Source organism: Hibiscus syriacus, unplaced genomic scaffold (genome assembly GCF_006381635.1).
Source record: "Hibiscus syriacus cultivar Baekdansim isolate YM2019G1 unplaced genomic scaffold, ASM638163v2 tig00110365_pilon, whole genome shotgun sequence".
Taxonomy (NCBI): Eukaryota; Viridiplantae; Streptophyta; class Magnoliopsida; order Malvales; family Malvaceae; genus Hibiscus; species Hibiscus syriacus.
In genome coordinates, this window is record NW_024062703.1 from 343156 (window position 1) to 363048 (window position 19893).

General features: G+C 35.3%; 3 protein-coding genes across 10 annotated transcripts; 1 reads left to right on the forward strand and 2 right to left on the reverse strand.

Moving 5' to 3' along the window:
- Window positions 1–1464: 1464 nt before the first annotated feature.
- Window positions 1465–4652, reverse strand: LOC120121256 (proteasome subunit alpha type-2-A-like). The gene is made up of 12 exons (XM_039140658.1): window positions 4542–4652; window positions 4398–4459; window positions 4225–4301; window positions 4022–4086; window positions 3700–3746; window positions 3413–3488; window positions 3096–3163; window positions 2581–2650; window positions 2396–2481; window positions 2058–2120; window positions 1862–1927; window positions 1465–1714 (listed from the first exon to the last, which is right to left on the reverse strand). The coding sequence occupies exons 2-12, from the start codon at window positions 4436–4438 to the stop codon at window positions 1666–1668; spliced, it is 708 nt and encodes a 235-aa protein (XP_038996589.1). The 5' UTR covers window positions 4439–4459; window positions 4542–4652; the 3' UTR covers window positions 1465–1665.
- Window positions 4653–5321: 669 nt separating this feature from the next.
- Window positions 5322–10883, forward strand: LOC120121210. Of its 8 annotated transcripts, XM_039140630.1 has the most exons (5): window positions 6060–6549; window positions 6657–6773; window positions 6864–8041; window positions 8096–8149; window positions 8258–10883. In XM_039140630.1, the coding sequence occupies exons 1-5, from the start codon at window positions 6496–6498 to the stop codon at window positions 10302–10304; spliced, it is 3450 nt and encodes a 1149-aa protein (XP_038996561.1). In that variant the 5' UTR covers window positions 6060–6495; the 3' UTR covers window positions 10305–10883. The 8 variants fall into 8 exon arrangements, with proteins under 8 accessions (XP_038996554.1, XP_038996561.1, XP_038996556.1 ...); XM_039140623.1 differs by adding an exon at window positions 5322–5433 and having other exon boundaries at window positions 6249–6549; window positions 6864–10883; XM_039140625.1 differs by having other exon boundaries at window positions 6864–8203.
- Window positions 10884–11351: 468 nt separating this feature from the next.
- LOC120121257 (protein EXORDIUM-like 7) lies at window positions 11352–12529 on the reverse strand. The gene has a single exon (XM_039140659.1). It carries the CDS (start codon window positions 12458–12460, stop codon window positions 11465–11467), a length of 996 nt encoding a protein of 331 aa, XP_038996590.1. The 5' UTR covers window positions 12461–12529; the 3' UTR covers window positions 11352–11464.
- Window positions 12530–19893: the final 7364 nt, after the last annotated feature.

Consider the following 19893-nt stretch of genomic DNA (forward strand, 5'->3'; position numbering starts at 1 on the left):
CAGCTGAACTTTGATGTCTGTCTAATGTATCCATCTAACAGATGAAGTTATATCAAGTTATGACACTCAGTATTATCAGGATGACGCCCTAAATAGGGGGAATGGAACACATCAAGCTTCAATTGTATGATGCGCCTGTAAATCCATTTGTCTTCCTGTGATAGCTGTGAATTTGTTGAAAACGGTGTTGAGATCCGAGAATAAATTCGGGTGATTTCAGGACTATATCTTGCTTGATGAGCATTCTTAGTGCCTTTACTCTCAATTCATTGAGCTTCTCTTTGAAACGTATGCTACCAACTCTTGGTGCAGCGAAAGGAGATGACGCTGATGAAGAGATCGGAGGAAGTAAATTGTGGTGTCTTAGGCATTGAGTACTACTAAAGCACCTCCAAGGCCATGGCCACGAACTGTCAAGCTTCGCCACTGTCTTGTAAAAATGCGACGAGTCTCCGAAATTACCCGGGTTTATTCTCGACTACTCAATAACTAATTGAACTGACTTCTACGCATCCTCTCAATTGATCGAAGAAAAAAGCTTGTGATGTATATGTTATTCTGTAACTGGACTTCTTTTTTATTTACTGCAAATGCCATGGAACTTTCTGCAACTTTCCGAGTTATGAGCTGCCATCAACATCTCGATGGTCAATTATATAATAAAATATATGACATCGACTTATATAATATCATCCACACGTAAATCCATGCATGAATCAGTTATTTATTTTACTACATCTAATTTTGTTCAAATCAGCTCAACTGGATCCCAGTTTTTGTTTAAACGAAGTTGAACAGCTACATTGACAAGATCATCCCAAGTCGCATGAGTGGGAGGAAGATCATCGAGTGAACCCCAAACCCTGTCGGCATCGACCTCCTCCTGGATAAAATCCAGAATCTGCTGAGCAATGGGTTCAAAACAGGGAAAACTCCATCGACAAAACCAGAACCATATTTCCATCCTTGTCCTCTTAAAGAACCACCTACATGAAGAAGATTTAAGTCTTGAAGACAATTCAAAACTGATAGATTCAACTATAAAGCACATTATTATTTGCCTCGTTTCCTGAATAGTTTTTTTCTTTTTGGGTGATTAAAGGTCCTCAATTTGCCTAGTTTGTCAATGTAAAAACCAAAACGTTTCAATCTCTCTGTAAGTACATCACTTGAAGAACTCTTTGTTATCCATCTGAAACTGGGTTAATAGATTCTTAGTTGAAGGTAAACGTGGTGGACGGTGTTCCCGGTAACCAGCCTAGAAAAGGGTATTGTTTGTTTATTATTGTTTGTTGTGTCAACGTATCACCGTTATGGATTTGACTTCTTTATTTTAGACACCATTGATGATGTATTATATTTTTTTGTTTTTCCTGATTATTTGACATTGTTTCATTCTCTTAGATGGCTTTCCTTCTTATACAACTTGGAGGAAATAGATGATAATCAAAAAGAAAAGCTATCAAAAGTGATTGTATAAATCAATTAAACTAAACCCGAAGTTTATAACTCATCCAATTTCAGTTCCGGCATCAAGCGGACATTGGCAAAGTTCTTTGTTTTCAATTCCAGTGATGAACTAACAACATTTGACCGAATTGGGAGTCTCGAAACAAATGTTACATAAAATAAACACTTGTAGATAGTCTCAAATAGTAAGACAAGTTACTCGACTTCGGCCAAATAATCATCAATTTCAGCAGGCGTAAGTACCCTGCAAGATAAAAAAAAAAAGCACATTAAATCCAAAAGGATCACTTACGGCACTTCTTAAAGCTAAAAGATTATTTTCCCATCAGCATAATGCCGGTAAAATACATAGGAAGGAGGAAAGAGTTGAAGGCTTGAAGCAGGGACTTGCCTGAACTTTTTGTCAATTCCAATAATCCCGATTTCAATGTTTTTCCCTGAGATTTGTCCTTCAAATCTGCAAAGTTGAGAAGTGGCAAGTAAGATTAGTAAAGATGCACAGCGCTACAAACCAACATGGACCAACATTTTTCCCGAGGTTCTAAATTTTGCAGATAACCAGGTGGAGGAAATTTAACTCGACTTACCCCTCTTTGAGAGTCAAGATAGCAGTATGAACGGCATCATCTAGCTCCATATCATCAGTGTATCTACAAAAATGAAAAAACCAATCAATTGAGTTTGCAATGTTTCAACAAGGAAATGTAAAGTAAAAGAAAGTCCAGCTCAATTCTGGAAATGAAGCATAGCTATTTGCCATCATAGCTTATACCATCTATATGAAGGTAACAAGAAAAGTTAAGACTACTAGAATTGGATATACTACAAATCTCTTCATATACCAGAATGAATAGAACATATGCGAGGAAACTTACAATCGATTTGGTTTTGAATGCTTTACAAACTAGATTTAATGGTAGGGTACCTCTTCTCAAGAAATGTTTTTGCATTGGAGACGTTCTTCCCCATTGCTGAGGCTTTCCATGAGAAATATGAACCAGAAGGATCCACCTAGTAAATTGTTATAGTATCATACAGCTGAAAGCAAATAAAACATTCTATGCGCTGCAGCGCTCCCTCGTACAATCCAATATTAGCTACGAGAAATACCTGATACAATTGTGGACCATTGTCATCATATCCAGCAACCAGTAGAGATACACCAAAAGGCCTTACGCCACTACAAATGAAAAGTAATATGAGTCCAGAGGATTGCAAGTGTTTCAATTTCCAATTTCTGATCTAAATTCAAGTCGACCCAAAATGTAGTGGTAAGGTATGTGAAAAAGTACAATCTACAGCATGCAATTTTCTCAAAAAAAAAAAAAAAAAAAGGAAAAGAGAAGTCCATTCAAATATTCCACTTTCGGCCCCCACATGAGGCGGAATCTTAAGGCCAAAATTAAATTCGAAGAAACTTTATTTCACAGGAAAAACATTTTAAGATATATATATACTAATGAAGTCACATTCTTTTTGGCCACCAGCTATCATGAAGAAAAGCACAGCCTGAAACTGAAAATAGACTACCAAGCAACTTAAACTCTTCGATACAATTCTGAAAGTAGAAGTAAAAAGGTGTGAATAATAGTTCTTTTTTATTTGCATAAGGATATAATTCTTACCCAGACTGAGTGAACTCCTGCATAACAGCTGCAGTTTCCCTTACAAGTTGTGTTACTGGAATTGGTTCCTGGAAAAAAAGTTCATGCAATTATGAAAATCATGCGAGGTAGAAGACCACATAATTTTTTATGTTGGAAGTAGTAAGAAAAAGTTATTGAACAAAATTTATAAAGATAAATATACAGAAAAGATTAACTTTGACCAACGGATCATGGCTGCAATACAACCACAACGTGATATGATAATAACTTTTCCCAGATGCAAGGCAAAGTAGCTCATTAAGTAAAAACAACCATCACTGAAAAGCCTACCATACCTTATACAACCTATGATATTGTTCAGCTTGCTTCCTACTTTTCCGAACCAAAACTCGAAAATCAGGACCCATACCACTGCAGAACAGTATGAAAATAAAAGGGAAAAAAAGCGTATATGTATAAAAAAATAGAGAAGTCATATTACAGAAAAGAACTGGATTAAAAGTTAAAGACACATAAAACATATAAGTTATATCAGCAACCCATGAATATGATTCTATATTTACTCTTATCAAAAGAACTAAAGAAATTAGCTTTCTAATGCTCGTGGACATGAAAATCAAACCTGTAAACAACTCCAATATTTGGTGTCAGGAACTGTATTTTCTGAACCTGAAATCAAAACACCAAATATTTATTAAAAAAAACCACATTTCTTATCCCAGGAAGAAAACATGAAGCATAATTAGCTGTCAGTTCGTTCTAAGGCAGATTCGATTTGGTTCCGAGATCGCATCACACCATAGTTGATGGCAACATCATTGCCATTCATTTTCGTTCTTCAATTTACATGCAAAGTTACCATTTCATATATTCTTAAACAGTAACAGATTATAACTGCAAAAATGAAATCTAAAAATCCAAAAGCATCAAAAACAGATACTCACAGAGGTTTCATCAACTAAGATTGAAGGCAATTTCTTCTCTGTAGCGATTACGACTCCATTAGCAGCTGCAGATCAAAACTCATCATCAAATTAAACCCGACGTATTGATTTATACGAATAAGAATATAACTCACTAGCCACTATTCCACTAGTTTCAAAACCCTAAACCAATCACTTAGAAATGGGAAACGGGAAAAAAGTACCTTTGATTCCAAGAGATGTTTGACCCGAACCCACCGCCGTCAGGGCGTGCTCGATCTGAACTAGCTTCCCCGAAGGACTATTCAAAAACACAAAAAAAAAAAAGATGGGTTTACTCAAAATTTAATTTTGAAACAGTTCATGAATGTAGTTATGAAAAGGACGAAGGGGTTACCTGAAAGTTGTGAGGGAAAAAGAATATTGACTGTCACCCATGGCTACGAAAAATCCAAAATCCTGAACAATGAATAAAAAGAAAAAGAGAAATTAAAATAAAAAGGTGATGACAATGAAGATTATGATGAGAAAAAAGAATTACTTTGGGGTGTTTCTGAAAGTGAAGAAGGCAAAAGACGGGGATCCCTTTTATATATTTATTTGTTCCAAGTAGGCTATAAAGATTTCTTGGGGAAGAAGGTTAAGATTACAGAGAGGCGAGGTTCTGATTAAAAATAGTTGTTATTCTTTAAATATCGAATAAAAAATTAATTCCTTGAATGGAATCAAATTTTGTTCATTTTTATATTTAACAATTAACTCGTATTTTAATTTTAAAGAAAAATCAATTCTTATATTTGGTTTGATGATCAAATTAATTATAATCTTAAAATACACTCCCAAACAATCCTCGAGAAGGCACAAGAAAAGAACAAATGATCTCTAAATTGAGGATGACCATAAAAAATACAATGATTATGCACTGCGACACTCATCTCCCATTTATCACTCTAGCAAAGAAAAAATCATTATATCTTTAACATGCGTTCTGCTTCAAATTCAAGAAATAATAAGAAACCTCCCATTTATCACACTCTAGCAAAGAAAAAATCTATGTGCTATACATAAATTGTAGATTTAACCTTTTTTTTCTCTCTCTAATTCAATTATAAGTCATTGTACTTCGATCATATATTTAAAATTGAAAAAGAAAGGGACTGAAATTGACCAAATTTAAATACATGGACTAAATCCATAAATTAAATACAGTAAAGGACTATTAAAGAATACTACCCAAGAAAAACCGCTACAACCCCAAGCACGCCTATAAGTACCATGGCAGAGACGCTTGCAGGCACACGGATTTTATTTTCATCTCTCTCTCCAAAACCAAAGCGACGTGTTTGTTTTTCAAAACTTCCATTTGGAATTCGAAACATAGCCTTTGTTACGGCCCTTGTCGAGTCTACAAAGCACCTCTTTTCTCCGTTTAGGTAACTTCCTTTTTTTTTATTCTGCAAATATTTAATGAAAATTTATTTTCCAAGGGTTAATTATCGATTGAAAACGATAGCATGAACTCGGCGTGGGTTTTCCGTTTTCGGTTTTGAGATTCTGCTAATCTTCGCTTTCCTGCTTTTATCTCTTATTGGTATTGATTTTATTTTTGCATGATGATTTTCTCATTGCTGAGTTTATTTTTTTGCTGATCGTTGTTCTCTGGAAAATAATAATAATAATTTGATAGGTTTGCTGATTTAGGTATTGTTATGGTGCGTGCAGTAGTTTTCCGATTTATTTTTACTTGAATATTTAGTCTTTAAATTGCTTAGATTAAACACGAAGATTAGTAGGTTTTGATTGTTGAAGTAATTGTGACTTTGCTCTTTTTGGATTTTAGTGTGTTGGCTTTGGTAATTAGTAGTACTTATTTAGCATTATTCTGATTATTCATCCATTTAAGTGTTTGCTTGTAATAATCTGAGAAATTCAACTGTATTGCTGTTTAAGTCTCTGAATTGGTCAATGAGATGATTATAGCTTGCTGGTGATTGGATGAAAATATTGTATTTAAGTTGATTGAGATATTTGCGACTTATATTTGAAAAGAGGGGGGGGGAGTGAGGGGAAGGGGTATGTTGTTGGTTGAAGATGCTTTGTAACTTAAAAGAACTTGGCTACAATATGTTGGTTCAGTTTCATCAAAGCAATGATTCTGTTTTTGATTTAGTCTCTATAACTAGTTAACGTTAGACATATAAACCTTTATTTGGTTGCTGTTATTGTCGTTATTATCATTGACTGGCAGCCCGTCCTTGTGAGCAAAATGGGTGATGCAAAGAAAAATGGTTTTCCTGGAAGTTGTCCCGAGTTTGGTGCAATTTTAATGTCAAACCACGCTACAAGAGAGGAATGCTTAAGAAGGAAAGTTTTTGCCCTCCCATCTTCGCAGTCACACTTTGTGAAACAGGTTAAATATGGGATGATTTCTATTCCTGTTTGAATTTGAGAGGAGAGAACTACATGGTGTTTTTCAAGCATGCTCTGATGGTGCAATGAATATTCTGCCTGGTGGATTCAGTTTTTCGGGGAAGCAATTCCCTGCACAGGTATGGGTACATTTATTTCTATTGATTTTTATGGTTTTTTATCCCTCAAAGAAGGATGGAGAAGGATATGTTCGGGGAGATGTTAATCCTTATTGATTTTTATCCAGGTCAAATTCACCCTTATGTGGTACTGCCATCCTCTTTCTGAAAATGAATTTCATGATGCTATCAGAGAAAACTATTTTTCCAAAACTAAGTTTAACTTTGGACTCTCTGAAGATCAGGTTTTCCTTTTTGCTATCAAAATCCAATTTGATAAATTGAAATGGCACCTTTAAAAAATGTTATAATATCTCTTTATTTAAAATGTGCAGGTTCGAAGGCTTCTATCATTGTTCAGTTTGAAGAGGATGGAAAATAAGGCACCTCCATGGTGGTTGATCGAAAGTAAAGTTGCAAGGAAAAGTGGGTACTCTACAAGTGAAAATAAAAGACTAGATAAGTCTACATTGAGAAACCATGGAAAATTAGTTGATAATAGAAGCCAAGTACCAAGTGAATATGGTGTGGACAACCATCATGAACCAGATATTTCCACTATTCACCGAGGGGACTCTTTCTATAATGATGACAGATCAACTGATGATGGCAGATTTGGAACATGCACAGGGTATAAGCATAAAGCTAGTGCCTTCTTAAATGAGTGTTTTCAGGATCTTATGTGTAATGAACATACCACAAGTGACAGGGTGGACACTGAATGGAAAACTGGAATTGACCTTCAACAAGAAGTTTCAATTGGGTATTCTTCAGGTAATTTCAGAAGCATTTCCAATGATGTTAGGTTTGCAGAGAGTGATAGAATTGAAATAAAATGTTACAAGGGTGATGGTTTTGCACCAACCATCTCAACAGCACATCCTAGTTCTTTTCAATCTAAAGTTAATCCACTGGTGTATTCTAGCAAACATGTTCTAGAAACAGATTCATTTGTGAATGATCCAACTAGGCCGTCTCCAATGTTCCTTTCCTCAATGGAGATGCAAAATTCCAATGTTAGTTATCCGATTAATTTTGAATATCAAAATGTTGCAAATAGTATTCCTTATGATCCCAATGTCCCTACTACGAATTATAGGGGCTCCTCATCTTTGGGGTTTAATCAGGGCTGTGCTTCATTCCAAGATGCTAGCTGTGATAGTTTTGTTGGTCATGCCATTGGTACTTCCAAAAATCAATCATTTCCTCCATTGTTAGAGACTATAAGGACTCCCATAACCTCTGATGTCAACTCTGGTTCTAGGGACTTTGTTACATTGCCTTATTCTAATTCATATGAACACTCCAGCAGGACTATCCTGCAAAGGGCTGACTATTTAGATGACCTAGCAGCTGAATACTCTAAAATAGAAAGCTGTGGAGATCGTTCCCTTCCAAATCCCTCTTTATCACCTGTTCCTCCTGAAATTAGAAACAATGGCAGGATCGGTGAGCATTCATCACCTTATAGAGCCAGATCTAGCAAGTTCCCTTCTCTTACATTTTCTGACAGGCATCCTATGTTATTACAAGATAGGCATGATTTTCAAGTGTGCAAGCGTGACAGGTATCAGACATTATTACAAGACAGACATGATTTTCAACTGCAAGAGAGTGACAGGTATCCTACATTGATACAAGACAGACATGATCTTCAAGTGCAAGAGAGTGACAGGTATCTTACATCATTACAAGACAGACACGATTTTCAACGGCAAGAGAGTGACAGGTATCCTACATTATTACAAGACAGACATGATTTTCAAGTGCAAGAGAGTGAAAATGATGCACAATTTGGTTATGATGGTTTTATGTTTAAAGAGTGCCAGCCCCATGGTGGATCTTTTGTTGATAACAGCACAATCAAGGATGGCAGATTGGCTATATTCAGTAAGGCGGAATATGAGTACGAAGAGGGCCAGCAGCAGCTGCATGTTCATGAACCGATAAATGTTGACTACCATGAAGTTACTTCATTGGGAACTGCTCCGTATCAGAATGCTGATTGTAGGAAGAAAAGGAGTAGTGTGTTTTCTCGCTTGGCTTTGCCTCCTAAGATACGTAAAAAAGAAAGTGACACCTGTCCTATCACTGCTGACAATGATAAGCATACTTCAATTGATGAAGTCATGGGCATTCTGCACCAAAGGCGTAAGCATTGGGCGAAGACAAGTGGTAAACCGTTAGTCAAGCACAATGCTGCTGCCGCTGCCAACCTTAGAGATAAAAAACAGACCACCAGGAACGATGATCATCCTATGATCTCAAAGGAGATGAATCTGAAGTCTACCTCATTCAGCAAGGAGAATAGCTGCAAAAAAACTGGAGAGAATACTTTTGTCGATTTCAAACGTCGTAGTGCAGTGAGAAAGAACCTTGGAGATGGTAAGACTGGGAACCATTGTGAAACTCAGAATGAAAGGATTGCAACAGCTGCACAATGCAAAAGGAGAAAATTGATCAGGCCAGACTTTTGTGAGAACGAGTCATCTGACAGGGGCATATCAGGTGATGCTCCTCAACTTTCAATATTACCTTCAACAGAATGTTCTGTTAAAAAAAATGCTGAAATTATTAGGGTTTCTGTTGTCCATGTTAATGAAAAGGATATATCGCAAAATGTTAAATTGCCAAATGCAATGTGCCAGACTGCTGTTGAAGGCAACAACAGTGACAAGGGAAGTGGCTCAAATTCAGATCAATTTAGTGTGAAGAAGTCTCTTGATTCAGGAAGTGCAGATGGTGGAAAAGAATCATCAAAACGTAACTGCATCTCATGTATGACTTCTATTTCTTGTAGGAACATGTATGTTGAAGTTGAGCAAGATATGACCCCTAAAGATACAGGAATGGATGGATTGTCTCAATATCGAAATGATGTGAGCCACCATTCCACCTATGACCCGTCTCCAAAAATCTGTGAAGACCATGATGATGATGGAGTTGCAAAGAGCGAGTTCATTCACAGTATCGAACAGATGAATGAATTGACTCCTGGATTGTCTCAAGAAGATCAAGATGATATGAGCCACCATTCTGCTCATGAGTCATCTCAAACAATCTGCAAAAACAATGATGGTGATGGAGCTGCGAAGAGCGAGTTCGTTCACGATGTTGAACAGATGAATGACTTGACTCCTGGATTGTCTCAAGACCGAGATGATGTGAGCCACCATACTACTCACGAGTCATCTAAAAGAATCTGCAAAGACGGAGTTGCAAAGAGGGAATTTGTTTACTGTATAGAACAGATGAATGACTTGACTCCTGGATTGTCTCAAGATCAAGATGATGTGAGCCGCCATTCTATTCACGAGTCATCTCAAAAAACCTGCAAAGACAATGATGGTGGAGTTGCAAAGAGCGAATTTGTTTATGGTATTGAACAGATGAATGACTTGACTCCCGGATTGTTTCAAGATCGAGATGATGGGAGCCACCATTCTACTCCCGAGTCATCTCAGAAAACCTGCAAAGACAATGATGGGGGAGTTGCAAAGAGAGAATTTTTTTGCGGTATTGGACAGGTGATAGACTTGACTCCTGGATTGTCTCAAGATCGAGATGATATGAGCCACCATCCTACTCACGAGACATCTCAAAAAATCTGCAAAGATGACGATGGTGGAGTTGCAAAGAGCGAATTTGTCGACGGTCTTGAACAGATGAATGACTTGACTCCTGGATTGTCTCTAGATGAGTCATCTTCAAAAATCTGTGAAGACAAAGATGGTGATGGAGCTGCAAATAGCGAGTTCATTTACAATAATAATTAAATGAATGATTTGACTCATGTTGGTGTTGAGATATCCATCAGCACTCTGAATTAAGGGATCTGAACGCCAAATGACAAAGGCGGCCCTGGAGGTCTTGCATTAGTGTACATATATATATTTTGTTGCAGAAACGGGATTCTCCTGAAATCAAGCAAAGGCCATATTTTGAACTTTTGGTAAGAGAATGTGTCGACTTTCGGAAGCCACCAACTGCTTCATATGCACGAGTAATGACAATAAAATGCATGTTGAAATGTTATTGTGGAAGTACTTTCTACAATCAGTGAAGGTTTAAGCTGTGGAATTAGTTGCAATCAATGCTTTTCGGAGAAGCTGTAACGTGATCATCAGGTAATGAAAGATCGTCTCGTGCAAACCAAACTCATAAGTCACATCATGAGAACCGATGTACAGCTCATATGACATGGCTTAGGAGGGTTTTCTCCTTTTGTTTAAACACAACGATGTTATTTTTTTTAAACACAACTATGGCTTAGGAAAGTTTTATCCTTTTGTTTAGTGGAGGTAATTTGTTTTATTGTACACTTTTTTCTGTTGGTTGTAAAAAAGAACTGTGGTGGCAAATTGCTTTCATTTCGTTCTTTATAGGAACATGTCTATTCCTCCTGGCTTGAATGCTAGTATCCTCTCTGTTTACTCACATCACCATTATCAGTGCATAGGACCTATCATCTATGGTGTTCGGGCTCCATCTTTCTTTAAATACCTTTGTCCGACAGTCGTGGATGTCACACTCATGTTGAATGCATACCCGTATTTGACTTGCACAGCCGAGTCTGAGCTATGCAGATGGTTAATCATCATTTTTCATGTATGTGATAACACGTTCACATTGTGCTGATATTTATGTTAGCTTCCAGAACAGTGAAAGCCAAAGTAATCAGGATACAACCTGCTCTTACAAAGTGGTGCTTTTGAAGGATTTTGGATGATTTCATTTCGAGAGGTTTCTGTTCATTTATAAAAACATTGCTGTAAATCATCATTGGGAGGGTAATTTCTCCAGTTTCGGATCTCGAACATGAATAGTAAAACCGATACTAATTTTCATACATCTTTATATGATCCTTACGAGTTTTAAACAAGCAAAAGGATCATAAATTTCCAAAATATACAGTACTTAACAACGAGGCAAGTTTCTAATCCATGGCATTGGGCCCAAAGCATCTTCCTTTCACAGGATTCCAAACCCATTGAACCAAAAATCTTCTTCCTCCAACTCCATTCACATTATAGCCATTTCCCCAGGCGTCCTTGTAAACTTTACCCACATATCCACCTCCACCACCAGAGCCATACAAACCTAGACACAAGTCCGCGATTTCAGTTGGTGCAGTCGGATCATCTCCGGCATACCATGCATTAACCAGCGGATTACTCGACACTTCCGCTAGCTCATGAGCGATAACACTGATCATTCCGTCCACCCCTGCATCCCCGTTCGGCGAACGCATTATGTCATTACTAGGTGGCGGCTTCCCTGAGTACTTAGGCCAAGCAAATGGATAAGCACACATGCCCGGACATTGACTCCCACTATAACCAACCCAGGCATAAGGAACCGTTACACCAACAACCATAGGGAAAGTAAAGTAATGAAAACCACATACTGCCCTGCAGAAATCCTCGACCCGAACATCATCGGAAGTCAGCACCAAATAGAGGCCTTTGTGAGGATCGAGAGGCAACGGCCTCGAACGTGAAGTGACCGCAGTTTTGATGACGGATTGCATCGATAAACGACTCAGAAATATTCCATGAGAATATCCGGTATCATAAAACTCACCTGAAAGGGAAATAGAACCTGTGATGTTTGATCCTGTCTGGTCAGTGTAGAGCCTCACAGTTTGCCACCAGTCAGCAACAGAAGGATAAGGAACTGAAGAAGAAGAAGATAAGGAATCAATGAAGTCCCTTATAGTCCCTTGGTGAGTAGGACTCCATTGACCATACCAGATGATGTACAAATTCACAGCTGATGCAAGGACTGGTCCCATGTGGTATTGTAGGCTAACGAGGTCTGAAGAACCCTCATAGTTCTCAGCTTGGTTAAACTGTGTGCTCCATGAAAGACCTTCATGGAAACAAAGCAATAACAGCAATAGCAAGAGACCATAACAAGACAAAAACTTCATTTTTTCCTTCTTCTTGTGACAGTTGAAAGAACTGAGGTTTGGTTCTTATACAAAAAAAAAGGATCATGTGGAAGATGACTTTGATTGAGATTCTTCTTTATTCAGTGGACACTGTTTTTGCATGTTTGCATTGCATGATTGGATTTTACTTTCATTGTCCAGCTTTTTTAATGATGATGACTATGTCGTTCTCCCCTTTTGTTTAATCTTTACACATAATACTAACAGAATTAAATATAGTTTTTGCTTCCTTCAATCAAGTAATTGCGGAGTTTTGAGATTGAGAAGAAAAGTATATTTTTTTCCTAATGGTGAAGTCAATTGTTGCTGAACATTGTGATCAACAAGAAAATCTACTTTGTAACAGCTGTTACTGCATCTTTTGACTTGACATTACTCTCTCTTAATCATCTTTAGGCCTTCATTTACCTCTCTTAAATGGTTGTTGTCCATGTTAACTTTTCTTATTTTACTTCTTCCCCTTTAATACTTTTGACTGTCAGTGTTTTCTAGAGGTACAAAAGTTTTCAAATATATAAATGATGAAATTACTTAGCAGGTAAGGATGGATTGAAGGTTAATGATCAAAACAGGAATATAATCAAAGTTAGGTGATAAAATTTATAATTTATCCAAAATAAAAAATAAAAAGATAGAACTGCAATCATGGAGAAGAAGGAGATGCATGTGATGAAAGCATAAGCATCTTCTTATTTCCCATGCCCTTAATTGTAGGGGTTGATTGATTCCGTAATAAAGGAACTCCGTGCACCCACCTTATCATCAAAATAAAGTAAGTTTTTTAAAACATAATATTCAATAACTTAAATCTTCATATCCAAGACTTGTATTCTTTTTTTTTAAAGATTAAACTAAACATCTACTAAATTTAGATTAACATTTTATGCAACTACTTGTACAACATCATATTAAGCCAGTTTGAGATTTGAATCTCAAAATCTTACAACCCTGTGAGTCGTTTCTACTCTTTCTTCTTGACATGTGATATACATGTCATTTTTCTTCCACTGCAGTAACTTTGAACATAAATCGCAAAATAGATAAAAATATCGGAAAAAATCATTGCACATATATTTGGTTGGTTGCTTTTTCCTTGCTTTTGGTCTGTGAGTTTAGCGATCATCAAGGAGAGATTGAATGAAACAAATCTAAAGGGATTGAAGGGTAGAATGTCAACTTTATTTCAGCTTGTCTTTTGCTGCTAAAATCTACTAAAAGACCAGACTATGATGAATCAATGGCTCCCTCTCCACTTGCATTAACCAAGGTCTTGGATTCTAGACTTTAAGACTAGTAGTCATATGCTTTAAGGTTTAATCATATTGTACCCCTTTTATATCTTCTTCGAAAGTCATATCTCCATTGTCAATGTTTTGCTAATTGAGGCTTCTGGAGAAATTTCTCCATTGATCAAAGCTTCTGGAATTTCACATCTCCGAGCTAGTTTTATATAATCTCTTGACATAACCACTGACAAGTTTGAATAATCGGACATAATCAAATATGTTACCTGAGATTGACAGACACTCTTATCTATCTCCCACCAACCTATAGATAACCATCATGACTCTAAAATCGACGCTAACACGAAAAGTCAATATGTATATCACCATACATTATTGGAGAATAAAGTTTGTGTCGCAATAGTCCTTCGGATGGTCCTGGGATCACATTTCGATTTAAAAGTGAATTTTACCTTTTTAGAGTCGCCATCAACCTTTTTGGATTAGGTAAGGTTGAATACCTAAATTTTACCTTTAACCGGATCTACATCTTACCAGAGATTCACTTGGAAGGGTTTGGGAGTCTATTATATAAGGGGAAGGATGAGCACCCCTTAATTATCCTTTCGGTACCAACACGGTTACAAGTTGTCTTAATAGTGAAAATTGAAGTTACAACCAAAATTTAAATAAAAGATCCAAATTATTTACCTTTGAGATTTGGTACCATGAAACAGACTAAATTAAGGTTTAAGAAAAAAATTAAAAAAATAAGAAAAATTTAGGTTTAATAAGCAAACACGAAATAAAAGGGTTACGAATACCAATTTAAAAGAAACATATATAAAAATAAATGGAATTATTATTAATGTACAAAACTTAAAAGGCACATACAATAAATACAATGATTTGAAAGTAAATGAATAAAATAACATTAATTTAAAAAAATAAATTCTTATTATATTAAATAAAAAGAACGAATATCTAAAAATTTAAAAGTAAATAAAAAAATGAAAAGAAAAGGTTAAGTAGTTGCATCAAGTGAATTAAAAGTAAAAAAATGAAAGAAAATCTAAGAAAATATAGGGTAAAAAATCAAATTAAATGAAATTGTTGAATTAAATTTAATGAGAAAATAACATGTTAGAAAGAAATAATAATATTAAAGAGTATTTAACGAGAATCAAATTTAAAAGAAAAATTAAATATGAAATTTAAGAAAACTAATAAATTAATAATGAAAATACACGATGGAGAATAAAATAATTTTAAAAAAAAATAAATAATAAGAATAACAATTGTAATTATCTCCTACCCGCATAAAATATATGGATCCCATAGAGATTCGGATCGGGTCATCAGATCATTTAATCAAATATTAAACTTAAAAAATTTCAAAATTAGATCAAAATAAATAAATAAAATGAAAGATAAAAAAAAATCATAGTTCAAGATCCATCATCGATTTTCATCTAGAAATCTCAAGGAAGGCTAAATCTATGATGATTTATTTAAAAGTCTTTTCCTTATTCATTGATTCTCTCTTCGAACGAGATTTTTAAACATAAGCAAGATCGAAGCAATAGACAAAAAAGTAAAATAAAGTAAAATAAAAAAATCAAATATAAAAGAAAATTATCGATTTTCATTGAGAAACCTCAAGAAATGTTATATTTAGAGAAATCTATTTAAGAGTTTTTTCCTTGTTCATCAGTTTTCTCTCATTCGATAGAGTTTAAAAAACAAGATCGATGTCCATCGAAGCAACAAAGAAAAAAAAAGAATAAAAAGAAATTAACTTTAAACAAAAACTCACTTTTATTACTCTTGTTCTTCAAATTACAATGAATGATTCTTTTCTCTTCTTTTTATTCCTCTCATTCTCTTTTTTTCTTTTTCTTTTTTGTAACTCTAAAGAGATAGAGAATTCCTCTATTTATAGATGAGCCTCCAAACATCTAATGATCTAGATTATTTACATCGACTACTAAGATTTTCCCAAATCATAAAAGATCCCTCCATCTAAGGAAATATCTACTTTTATTTACCCAAATCAATTAGTATATTAATCTCCTTTTAGAAAAGATCACACTCGATGTGGAAATGTTCCCTCAAGATATTCTTTGATATGATGTCACTTTCATTTCCTCCTGTGTTAGTGTAAATGGGCTCTCTAGCATTTAGATAAGTCTGGAGCCCGGAAAAAAAATTGGGTATTATAACTGCCCCTCTTTGCTCACTGGCGTGAAACGAGAGTAGGGCAAAGATAAAAATAATTGTTTTTGTACGATTATGGTAGTTTCTATTTGCATGAACTTGGAAAGTTGATTTCAACGCCATTTATTCGATCCACTTTGATGGTTGATTTGCTACATCGTTGCTTTTTAAAGATTAATATGGAAAAAGTTAATGATTTGATCCATCATATATTTTCTTAAATGAGACATGATTGTTTCTTTTGTGCATCTTCAAGGATGACTGACCTTTTTTGGAGTTCAATCTTTGGTCATGTCTACATCTTCTACATTTTCAAGTGCATGGGTGTTTGAAAATCTTTATCTAGCTCATCTCAACCCCAAAGTAGTTGAATCTACAAAAGTCAACATAATCATTTATTAGTATGTATGTGAATGTTAAAGTTAATTTGGATTATTGGTCCCTCTGCTTGAGGAAGTGAAGTTGAGATTGACTCATTCATTGCAAGTTAAGTCAAACTTTGGTTATCTTTGAGTCCAATATCATTCATCGTGAAGTAAAATTTGACTCAAGAAATATTTGCAAACCCTCTGCGAGTTAAGTTGGATGAAAATAGCTCATCGCTGTTGAGTTAAACTATGTTGTGGATAACTCATTCGTCGTGAAGTTAAGCCGATCTAGGATTACTCGAGCTTGATATCCTTTATCGTGAAGTTAAAACCCAACTCAAAATCTAGGATGAAAAATAGCTCCTCGTTGATGAGTTAAGCTAAATTTTGGTTGACTCCTTCATCGTGAAGTTGATTCGATCATGCATGACTTAAGCATGATATCCTTCGCCTTGAAGTTGAAATCTAGCTCGGAATATAGACTGGGAAATAACTCAACGTTGTTGAGTTAAGCTAAATCGCAATTGATTTTGAGTCTTCTTTTAGTCCAATATCCTTTGTCGTGAAGTTAAAATTCAACTTGAAGACCTTGGTTGAAAATAGCTCCTCGCTATTGAGTTAAGCTAAATTATGGATGATTCATTCGTTTTGAAATTGATTCAATCTCGGATGACTTGATCATGATGTGTCCTTCATCGTGAAGTTGAAATTTAGCTCGAAATTTGGACTGGGAAGTAACTCATCGTTGTTGAGTTAAGCTAAATCGCAGGTGATCTTGGGTCTTCTTCTAGTCTAATATCATTTATCGTGAAGTTGAAATTCGACTTGAAGATCTTGGTTTGAAAATAGCTCATCGCTGTTGAGTTGAGCTATGTTATGGATGACTCTTTCGTCGTGAAGTTTAGTCGACCTCGAATGTCCTTTGAGTTCAATATCCTTCATTATGAAATTGAATCCAAAAATCTATAAAATTGTACACATGTGTAATGCTATGAATATGATGCCCTTATGTATGAAAAAAATGTATATACAAATATGTTGTTTTGGGGATTTTATGTCTCAAAGAGAAATCTTGATCTTCTTCTTCCAATCTTGATCTTCTTCTTCCAATCTTGATCTTCCTCCACTTTCAAAACCTTTGATGTCTCGTGATTGACTCCAATCAATACATTTCTTTTGAGAATTAGAAAAAATGCCTCGAAATGGTGTTTGAGCCATTCCTCTAAGTACATGCCAAAACCCATATCACCTTCTAAGTACATGTAATTTTCGAAATTGTTTTGTACATCAATACACAATGATCTTTCTTCAAAGTGAATAAACTATATGTATTTAAATTCAATGAAAGATGTTCATTTTTATTTATATAAGTGAAAGGAGTCTTTGGCAAGTACATGGAAAACTTTTGAAAGAAGAGTAATAAAAAGAAAATTAGGTGCTCCAGATATCAATGATGTGGAATCCTTTGAATTGGCACACCGTAGAACGACTCAAGTGTAGCTTCTGTCGAGGAGACCTCGAAGGTTGTGACAATGCATGAAGAATGCAAAATTCCTCCCAAATCAATCAAGTCTGTCATGCATTCAACTTCAATATGATGCCTTCACTGATAATTTCATCTTTACTAAGACCTTTCCGTGTGCAAATCCTGAATTGTTACTCAAGTCGTCTCTTCGGGTTTTCAACTTAAGATCTCATTTGGTTTTAAGACGCCCTTTGTGGGTTTTTATCTTGAACTCTCTTTTATTATTTTTTCATTTTTCTAAATCATGCACTAAAGTTTTAGAAAAAAATTGGAAATAAAAGATTAACCCTGATGTGCGGAATAAAATAAGAAGATAACCTCTTTCACTTAGAAATTCATGTATGATTAGAAAGGACTTTTTAGGAACGTAATGTAGGCCATGGATCACGATTATGAAAGAAAGGGATAGATAGGCCCAAACATGTGTTTATTGGTGATTGAACCAATGATCAATGCATTCATTCCTTATTGCTTGAATCTACTTCATCTTGCTTTTTCTCTTATTCTTTTTTGGATCCCTCTAGACTACCCATTCATGGGTTTTCACCCTAGAGGTCATTTCCTTTTCCAATGTCCTTGGAGTTCGTGACTTTCTCATTGCGATAATCTGGATCTTTTGAATCAACTTTAGTTGACCAACATTGTGGTTTGATATCTAAAATCTTTATATGCACCCCTTTTTCCTCTTTATTTGTTGAATTTGAGACCTTAATTTGATTTGAGCACAAGTTACTCTCATGTTTAAAACATCTCTTATCATTCTTGATTTGATTTGAATCTTGAAACACATTTTATATAGTTAACCTTGCGGTGTTTTACGGATGTGAGCAATGTTTTTCGCCTTGCCCCCCATTGTGGGGAGTGATCCTTGGTTAAGGTTAAATCCAAAGAAAAGTATTTCAGGCTCAAATGATTACATCAATGGATATTTTTATAATTTTGTGAAAGGATAGTGAAACAAGGCCATTCATCATTTTATACATAAAACTCTTCGTGAAAGAGGTTCAAAATTAATCTTTTATTCACTGAAAAAACAAGTCATTAATACATGATGATTCTTTAATTTTTATTTTTATTTTTCTTTTCTTTTTCCTTTTTTTAATTTTTTCTCCAATCCTCATAAGGTTGATACGGGACGCCCTTTCTTGTTTTCTTGTTTGCCACCTTTTGGATTTTATTGTGGTAGAAAGAGTTACCTTAAGAAGATAATGGTGCGATTCTGATGCTACACAGAAGGATTGTTTCTTGACTTATTTTATTCTAAAGGCATTTCAGGTATTATCTACCTCAATTCTGTTGCACCAACTTGCAATTTGGCTTATCTGGTAATTTATGGACTAACACATTTGTGTCAAATCCAGACATATCATGTTAGGATCATGTGAGCCCATAAAAAATTTTCGTCCTTCAAGCAGAAAGTGTTATGTCTATCTTCGAAAGGTAAGACGCATCCTCCTTCATTACTACACTCATCGATTTCCCCTAGACACATGGGCTACTTGAAATCGATCTCCGGGTTAGAATCATTGTCATTCATACCATTGATATCTAGAAATCTAGAAGAAAATAGGGGAAACGATATATACATATATACGTATATACATGTGAGAGAAACTATCTCACATGAGAAGTAGAAACAAATATAATATACATATATACAAAGATGAATGGAAAAGATGTTTGCCAAATTAAAACACATAATGCATCTTTTATTAAAAGTAAATAAAAATAGTTCATTCACCCTTACAAAGATCAACTATTGCCTCAAGTATGAGCAAATAAGGAAAGTTTGAGTATTACTCTGAAAAAAATTTGAAAACCACAGGTAACTCTTCAACAGTCTAATTGTTAAACATGAACCCCGGTGGTAATGGACGGACCCAAGACCTATCAATCTCTTCAGCACCTTCCTCCATTATGGCATTAATATTCAAGTATATTAAAGAAACTTTTAAGGTGCCCCAATACATTTCCAACTGTGATTACCAACTTTGGCACATGTTACATTACTGCTCCTTCAGAAATACCTTGCGCGATGGAATATGGAGTAGCCTTTTGGTTCTAAATCATATCTTATTT